The sequence below is a fragment of the Triticum urartu genome, chromosome 3A (genome assembly GCF_056163025.1).
Source record: "Triticum urartu cultivar PI428250 chromosome 3A, HENAU_Tu73, whole genome shotgun sequence".
Lineage (NCBI taxonomy): Eukaryota > Viridiplantae > Streptophyta > Magnoliopsida > Poales > Poaceae > Triticum > Triticum urartu.
This window is the reverse complement of record NC_141875.1, coordinates 259,313,151-259,320,755: the sequence shown is the minus strand read 5'-3', so window position 1 is coordinate 259,320,755 and position 7,605 is coordinate 259,313,151. Positions and strand designations below refer to the sequence as shown.

The 7,605-nt window shown below is 46.3% G+C and overlaps 1 protein-coding gene across 1 annotated transcript; it reads left to right on the top strand.

The window, feature by feature from the left end:
• The first annotated feature begins 2,864 nt into the window (after positions 1–2,864).
• On the top strand, positions 2,865–6,150 carry LOC147979386 (uncharacterized). The gene is made up of 7 exons (XM_087515178.1): positions 2,865–3,008; positions 3,089–3,362; positions 3,463–3,565; positions 3,671–3,801; positions 3,890–3,971; positions 4,051–4,183; positions 6,001–6,150. Exons 1-7 carry the CDS (start codon positions 2,865–2,867, stop codon positions 6,148–6,150), a joined length of 1,017 nt encoding a protein of 338 aa, XP_087371304.1.
• The last annotated feature ends 1,455 nt before the right edge of the window (positions 6,151–7,605 follow it).

Below are 7,605 nucleotides of genomic sequence, written 5' to 3'. Positions count from 1 at the left end.
ACTTACGTTCAAGCATAACACAAGAACCGTGTTCACTTCCCGGACCACGCCGAGAAGAGACCATCAGGCCTACACACGCGGTTGATTCATTTTAAATAAGTTGTGTGTCAGGTTTTCTACAACCGAATATTAACAAATTCCCATCTTCCCATAACCGCGGGCACGACTTTCCAAAGTTCAAAACCCTGCAGGGGTGACCCACTTAGCCATCACAAGCTCTCACGGTCAACGAAGGATATTCCTTCTCCTAGGAAGACCCGATCAGACTAGGAATCCCGGTTACAACACATTTCGACAATGGTAAAACAAGACCAGTAAGACCGCCCGATGCGCTGACATCCCGATAGGAGCTGCGCATATCTCGTTCTCAGGGCAACACCGGATTGTCCAAGATTCCGGTAGGCCAACCCAGAGTTGCCCCTGGTGGCCACCGACGGCTGACAGGTTCGGACCAACACTTAGACAAGCACTGGCCCGGGGGGGGGGGGGTAAAATAAAGATGACCCTTGAGTTTGCAGAACCCAAGGGAAGGTGATAGGTTGTTAGGCAAATCTAAAACAAAGGTTGGGCCTTGCCAAAGGAGTTTTATTGAAAACAAACTGTCAGGGGGTTCCCATAACACTCAGCCGTGTAAGGGATGGAAAATCAAGGAACATAACACCGGTATGACGGAAACCAGGGCGGCAAGAGTGGAACAAAACACCAGGCATAAGGCCGAGCCTTCCACCCTTCACCAAGTATATAGATGCATTAAAGTAAATAAGAGATAATAATGATATCCAACAATATCCATGTTCCAAGATGGAACAAACTTCATCTTCACCTGCAACTTGCAACGCTATAAGAGCGGCTGAGCAAAAGCGGTAACATAGCCAAACAACGGTTTGCTAGGAAAGGTGGGTTAGAGGCTTGACATGGCAATATGGGAGGCATGATATAGAAAGTGGTAGGTAGCGCGACATAGCAATAGAGCGAACAACTAGCAAGAAAAGATAGAAGTGATTTCGAGGGTATGGTCATCTTGCCTGAGATCCCGCCAGGAAGAAGAACGAGTCCATGAAGAAGACAAACAGACGTAGTCGAACGCATCCTCACAACTCTGGAACGGAACCGCATCTAATGAGAGAAGCAACCCAGAAAGTTGCAAGCAACATAGTAAACAACCATCACATAAGAATGGCATGATGCGCAAACAAGTATGATGCATGTCCGGTTTACAGAGGCATGGCCTGGCAAAGTGCAAAAAACAATACTACAAATTAAGTGGAGCTCAATATGCAGCGGAGTTGCATATTGATGAAACACCACATTTAATTATTTAGTTCTCTCCCGTTTAAACTACTCAACAAAATTAAATGTTGTTCAAACATGCCAAGAGGTGAAGCATAAGTAATCTAAACATTTAGGCAAGTTTAAATGAGGCAGGAACAACAAACAACAATTCCGGTAAATCCCCATAGGCATTTAGCAATTTAAAGCAAACAACAACTTTAACATTTTAAATGTTATTAACATGATGCGGATGACATATGCAAGTTTATGCAATTTTTATGAAAATGTTGATTAGAGCATTATGAAGCATTTGTCACCGTGGTGGAAAGAAAAGGGTGCCACGGCGACGATAACGAAAACAGTGCCACGACAACGTTTCGATGAACCGACAACTAGTAGAGATGCCGGTGCAAGAAACAAATGTGTGATGTGTGCAATGTGCAAGAGGTACGGGGAGTGATCCTGGATACCAGGTGTCCCACAAATCGGTGGCAAGGAAATGAGGGCAAAAGTACTTTTGGCCCTATTGTTTCAGTTTCGGTCATGGCGATATCTGTGTGTGGAGGGCAGAAGTACTTGTGTCAGGATTATTACCTTTGTAAATCAAAAAGCGATTGATACACTCTGATCACATCATCGTGGATCTACTTTGTACTCCAGATGTTTATGAATCGTTGAACCTAATCTATGCCCGTGTTGTCTTTCTTATTTTAATTTGTGTAAGCTTTATCTCTTGGCTCCCCTGTGGGTTGTTTCTTATGTCTTGCTCGGTTCTGGTGTTAACAGGTTATCCTGATAAATTATTTGGCAAAGTAAGCGCTCTGTGTTATCATGTGTATCATGTTTGGTATATCCTCATAGCCCATCTGGTTCATACCCCTCCTGGAGGACCTCTGCTTATGCAAGGTACCTTGCATTAGCTTTTGCTTCCAAGCAATTGCACCACTATATAGGCAGGGCTGTAATCGGTCTGAACCATGGCCAGGTTCAGAGCTATATAAACTTCTCATGTACTGCCGAGTCTGAATTCTCGACCTACCTCTTTAGTTTGAGTAAGTGAACTAGCTGCATTCATCCATATGATAGTATCTGTTCTCTCTTTTGATTTTCCATCATGATATTATAAAACCGTGGCCGATGCATCCACGACCCGCTTGCTATTACGTTGTTGTTTTTTCCATGAGAACCATACAAAGCTTTAACCCTCTCATGGCCTTCTGGTTTGGCCCATCTGTATATCGGTCTGCATATACTGCCTATCTGCTCCGTTAGGTTTCTAGCTTGGTTTTTCCCCCTCTGGTCGGTGGCGCCTCTAGGGTTTCGCCTTCTCATCCTTCTGGTAAGTTTCTTCTTGCTTCCATTCTCCTCTCCTGATGTAATGGCGTGCCACCCTAGACTCCCAATGTCCAGGCCTTGTCATTGCTTTCCTCGACGTGCCATTACGTGTTCCTAAGCTTCTGCGTGCCTTCAAAAATCTCCTTGCACGTATTTTTGATTTTGATTGTATCGATCTAGAGTACCCACATGTTCTTTGCCTCATTCTTGTCGCATCTGGAATCTAACAACGGTTATCTTGGTGCCGTTCTTGTTAGATGGCTTGTGTTGCTCTGTCCGATCTGCATGCCGGCTTGGGCGAACAATCTGTCTGTGTTCCTCTGTCACGCCTATGGCATTACCGTGGTGGTTTGGAGAATGGACCTGTCAAAGTTGTGCACATGGTTCTTCTGGATGGTCAGGTACGAATTAAAGCTATTTAGAAGTATATTCCTGATGGTCAGCGCTACTGTCTGTCTAGGATAATGTGTTACTTTTGTAGGGTAACCATGGTTACGCAACTGTCCCAACGGATATTCTTGCCGCTCATATTGACATGCTACATGAGGGCGTGGTGTATGAATTTAGTCGATTTGCCGTGCTTCCTCGGCCAATCATTTTGAACCCCGTCGACGCACCGTTGATGATCAAGTTTACACAATTTACAGTCATAAAGAACTGTTTCCACCGAAACGACGAGTTCCCAGAGTGGACGTTCCACTTGACTCCAATTAACGAGCTGCCCCCTACAAATGATACTCCTAAGAACTACATAGGTGATGGAAATTACACCAGTGGTTCTTCTTATGTTCTACAATCCATTATTCTGCAAAAATTGCTGTCTGTTAAATAGTAGGTTCGCATTTGCTCATGTAGATTTTGTCGGAGTCATCACGGCAATCTCTCCTGTCAAAGCTATTCGGGTGCCTCACACACTTAGACTAGTATTCAAGCGACGTGTACTCCTATCTGATCATAAGTATGTGTTGTGGTTTCTTATCTTGATGTATTGTTTTATTTTCTACTGGCCATTTTTCATAGCAGCTCATCCTATCGGTACCCTTCTTTTCTCATATTATTTTAGTGGCAACGAGCTTGGGATAACCCTCTCGGGTGAAAGAGCTATTCGGTTTAACGGAGAAAGTGTTCATTTCATGGGCCAAACAGAACCAACTGTAGTTATCTCTGTTGGCGCCACCGTTTTTGTTAATGAAGGTTCGCTAAGAAACAGAATGATGGATTGGTGTACTTCTTTCTTATTGTCTTTGTGTGTTTGACGATTGTGACATTTGCCATAAGCTAGGATCTAAAGAATTGTCTGGAGGATGTGCCTGCAAATGGTATGTCAACCATGACATACCAGATATAAATATATTTAGGAGCAGGTAAGGAGTGTTGGGCTATTCATATGACATTTCTTCTTTCTGATTTATACTTATGTACTATGTCGTCTTTGTTTATCAGGCTCCCACCCTCGTTCCCAGCAATTGTGCGCCTTTCTACGCTGTCTAGCATTATCCTCCAGACCCAACATGCTGATGTCCTTCCTACAGCATTATTAACCCACCTCATGAACATTAATCTATATCACAAGGAGGTAACAATGTAGTCCCTGATAGTATTAACTGCCTGTCTATATAGTGTTTATGATTTATGCATTTGGAAGAATGCTGCTAATACACCGCCTTCCTTTGCATCATAGGGGCTGGTTGGGCTGCGGGGGAAGGATGGGCCTGGACTCTCTTCTCCCTCTCTCTCTTTAAAACTTATATCTTTAACAGAAAAGTAATTAGAGAGAGGAAAAGAAAGAGAGGGTTAGGGAAGGATTTTGCGCATGGGGCTAATTTTCACGGACTCATAAAAATGAGCACGGTCTATGAAAAATCGGAGAGGCATGATTGAAAGAAGTAATTCAAACTCATTTGAATTTAATTCAAATGGGTTTGAACTAGGACTTGGTTTTCAGAAGTGTCCAAAAATGTTCAGAATTTAGGTGGAGCTCCGGAAAATGTAGAAATGATATATGGCAAAGTTAGAGGCCAAGAGTTGTGATAACAAAGGCATTGGGATTTTTGCAAGTGTGTTAAGGTGAATTCCAAAATAGTGGAATATTTATTATAGCTCCCTAATATTGGGGTATATGTTGTAAAGAGAATCACCACGTGAATTCCCTTGGTTTAAATGGATTGAAGATCCATACGGTTTATTTAGTTGAGCTGGAAAGATTCAAGACATGATGACATGATGCAATGCACATGATGCAAAGATGAATGCAACGAACCAAACAAATAAATAACACAGCTGATAGGAAAGACATGGAAGGCATCTAAAGCTCCGGTCACGGGCCGTTACATGGGGGGAGGAAGAAGAGGGCGGCCTCCATAGTTCTGGAGGCGGAGGCGCCCAAGAAGGGGAAAAGCCCGCTCGCAGGCAGCTCCGCATGGGAAGTCGTCAGCAGTCCGGAGCGACGCCCCCGCACTAAGCATCATGCCGCATCGTAAGTGCTAAGACTCGTACATGCCCATAAATCTAACCTCTCCTCTTTGTCGTATTGACATGATTAATTATGCTATTGCAGTCCGGCTCACGATAGCTCCCAGCAATCCTCATCAAGAGGCTCGTTGGACTCAAAGGAGATGGCCAGCGAGACACCGCCGACCGTTTACTCTCCCGAGGCCAAGGGAGACGTCAAGGTGCTGTCCCGAAGGACCTTGCCAGGCCAGGGAGAGGTTCGGGAGGACGTCAAGGCGACACCGGAGGGCGATTCGTCGGCCGCCGGACACATGAGGGAAAAAGCCCCCATGGATACTGACGATGGGGGGCGTACTCAATTCGGCCCCCCCACGGAGCACGGATCCGGAGACCCATATGGCCCCGGAGTCCGACAAGCAGCTTCCTTCAAGAGAAGGAGGCATGCCCGTCCTGCCGGCGACCACTGTCCAACCAGGGGCTCCAGACAATTTATTGGAAGCGCTACGGGGCGCTTCCATTGTGGAAGAACACCGTATCCTTATGGGTACGATGGCCGAGAAGGTTCAGTCCGTTAAAAGCAGACTAGCCGAAGCCTGCAGTGGCCTGTTGACAGGTTTGAGGTAAGCGGTGTTTAACCGAGAAAATCTCCACATAGACAGTAGCCCCTGAGACACTGTCCATTGTTTCGAAAGACAAGTCGGACAGAGGATCAATTAAATTTCGCAGGAAACTAACCAAGTGTGTCTGATGTGAATAAGTAGGCGTAGCTGCTGGCTATGACTTCTCATACTACCGAAGTCTCTGGACTAAAGAAGAAACTGGAGCGGGCCCAAAAAGAGCTTGGCCAGGCGAGAAAGTAGCTGCAAGACCAGCAAGGCATGCAATGGCTCGCTATATATTCAGAAAGAGTAAATGATGTATAATGACCGTAGTGTCATTAAGTATGTAGGGGCGACGACCGAGGTCGAGGCCCTGAAAAGGGCCCTGGCCGAAGCCGAGGAGAAAGCCATCAAGGAGCAGGCCGCTCGCAAGAAGCTAAAGGCCTGGCTGAACGAGGTCCAGCAAGAGCTCCAGGACGCGGTGAAGAAGTAAGAGACCCTGGAGGGCAATGTTTTGGCTTGATAGACCGAATTCTCCAAGGCTTGTCAAAGCGTGAAAGCGGCCCGGATTGAAGCCCAGGGTGCCCTCCAGGAGAACCAAGAGGCCAGATAGATCGCGGCGGGTAAGGCGTTTAGTATGCAAAGCAAATATATAAAGAAGAAGTATTTCTTACTAACCTAGATTCGGAGTTCTCCAGGAGCCTTCGCAGATCTACTGCGCAGTGTGTCCGACGCCGCGGAGTTCTTTCGAGCTGAAGAAGGGAGCTCCATGAAGAAATTGTTCTGGTCACAGTATCTTGCGCCAAAGCATCCCGTGCCCTTCACCGATCAGCTGAAACAGCTGGTGGAGCTGCATAGGGTGGCCGAACTGGCCATGATGGATTTGATAATCCGGCTGTGGCCAGCTGAAGCTATGCCCGGAAGCTACTTCAGACCCGTGAAGCGGCTAGTGAACGCCTGTCCTCGGCTGGACGTCGTCAAGCGATCTGCCTGCATTGAAGGTGCGCGTATGGCCTTCACCCGCTGCAAGATGTGGTGGGCGAAGATGGACGTCGTCGAGCTGACCAAGGGGCCGCCAGAGGGCAAGGAGCACCGCACACCCGAGCGCTATTTTGCAGATGCCCAAGAGGGGTCTCGCATTGTAGCAACGCAGTGTTCGCAAGATATTATCTTTGAATGAATGTATTCAAGTTCCTTCTACTTTGTATGATAGAACGAAGTCGGTTTGTGATATAATGCTTGTTATGTTTTTAAAATTTTCCTCCTGTGCGGCCGTGTTGTATGAAATCTGAGGATTAACCAGTCGTCGGCTTCTGCCCCCACGTAGGTAGTACGGAGGTGTTCGGGATGGAATCTAAACAATCTTGATCCAATTATATGGTCCTTGAAGGAGTTGTTTAGCGCAACGAACCAGGCAATCAGACTATGCGGCTTTAACGCCCTCACTTAGCCATAGGAGTTTGACAATAAAAACATGGGCGCAGCCCCTGGTATCTGAACCAGAGTGCTATAAGCGTCTGATCGGGAAGTACCGATCCTTCGTGTAATGTGGAAGAAATCTCCAACGGTTTGCAACCTCCGAATAGCTGACCGACTCTCGCCGCATCATGACAGTCGGTTTTTGGCTTTCTCTACTGTGGTGCTCATTTGGATAAACCAAGGCACAATCGCAGTAGTTCACCCTTTACTACCTTAGCCGATATAGCAGAACGTAAGGTAGCAAGCACAGGAGCCGGGCAACCCGACATGATTCAGAGCCAATGCATATATGCTAAATTCGGGGTGCCGAACTATACTTATAAAAAGTGTTCGGACTTTTGTTGCCGTAGTGTGGGGTGCTGTGAAGCCCCTAGCGAACATCAAACATACCAAAGTGTACGGGTGCTACCTGATAGGGTTACCCACAGGGGAGAAAGAAAAATAAGAAGAAAAAAAGAAAGAAAACAGA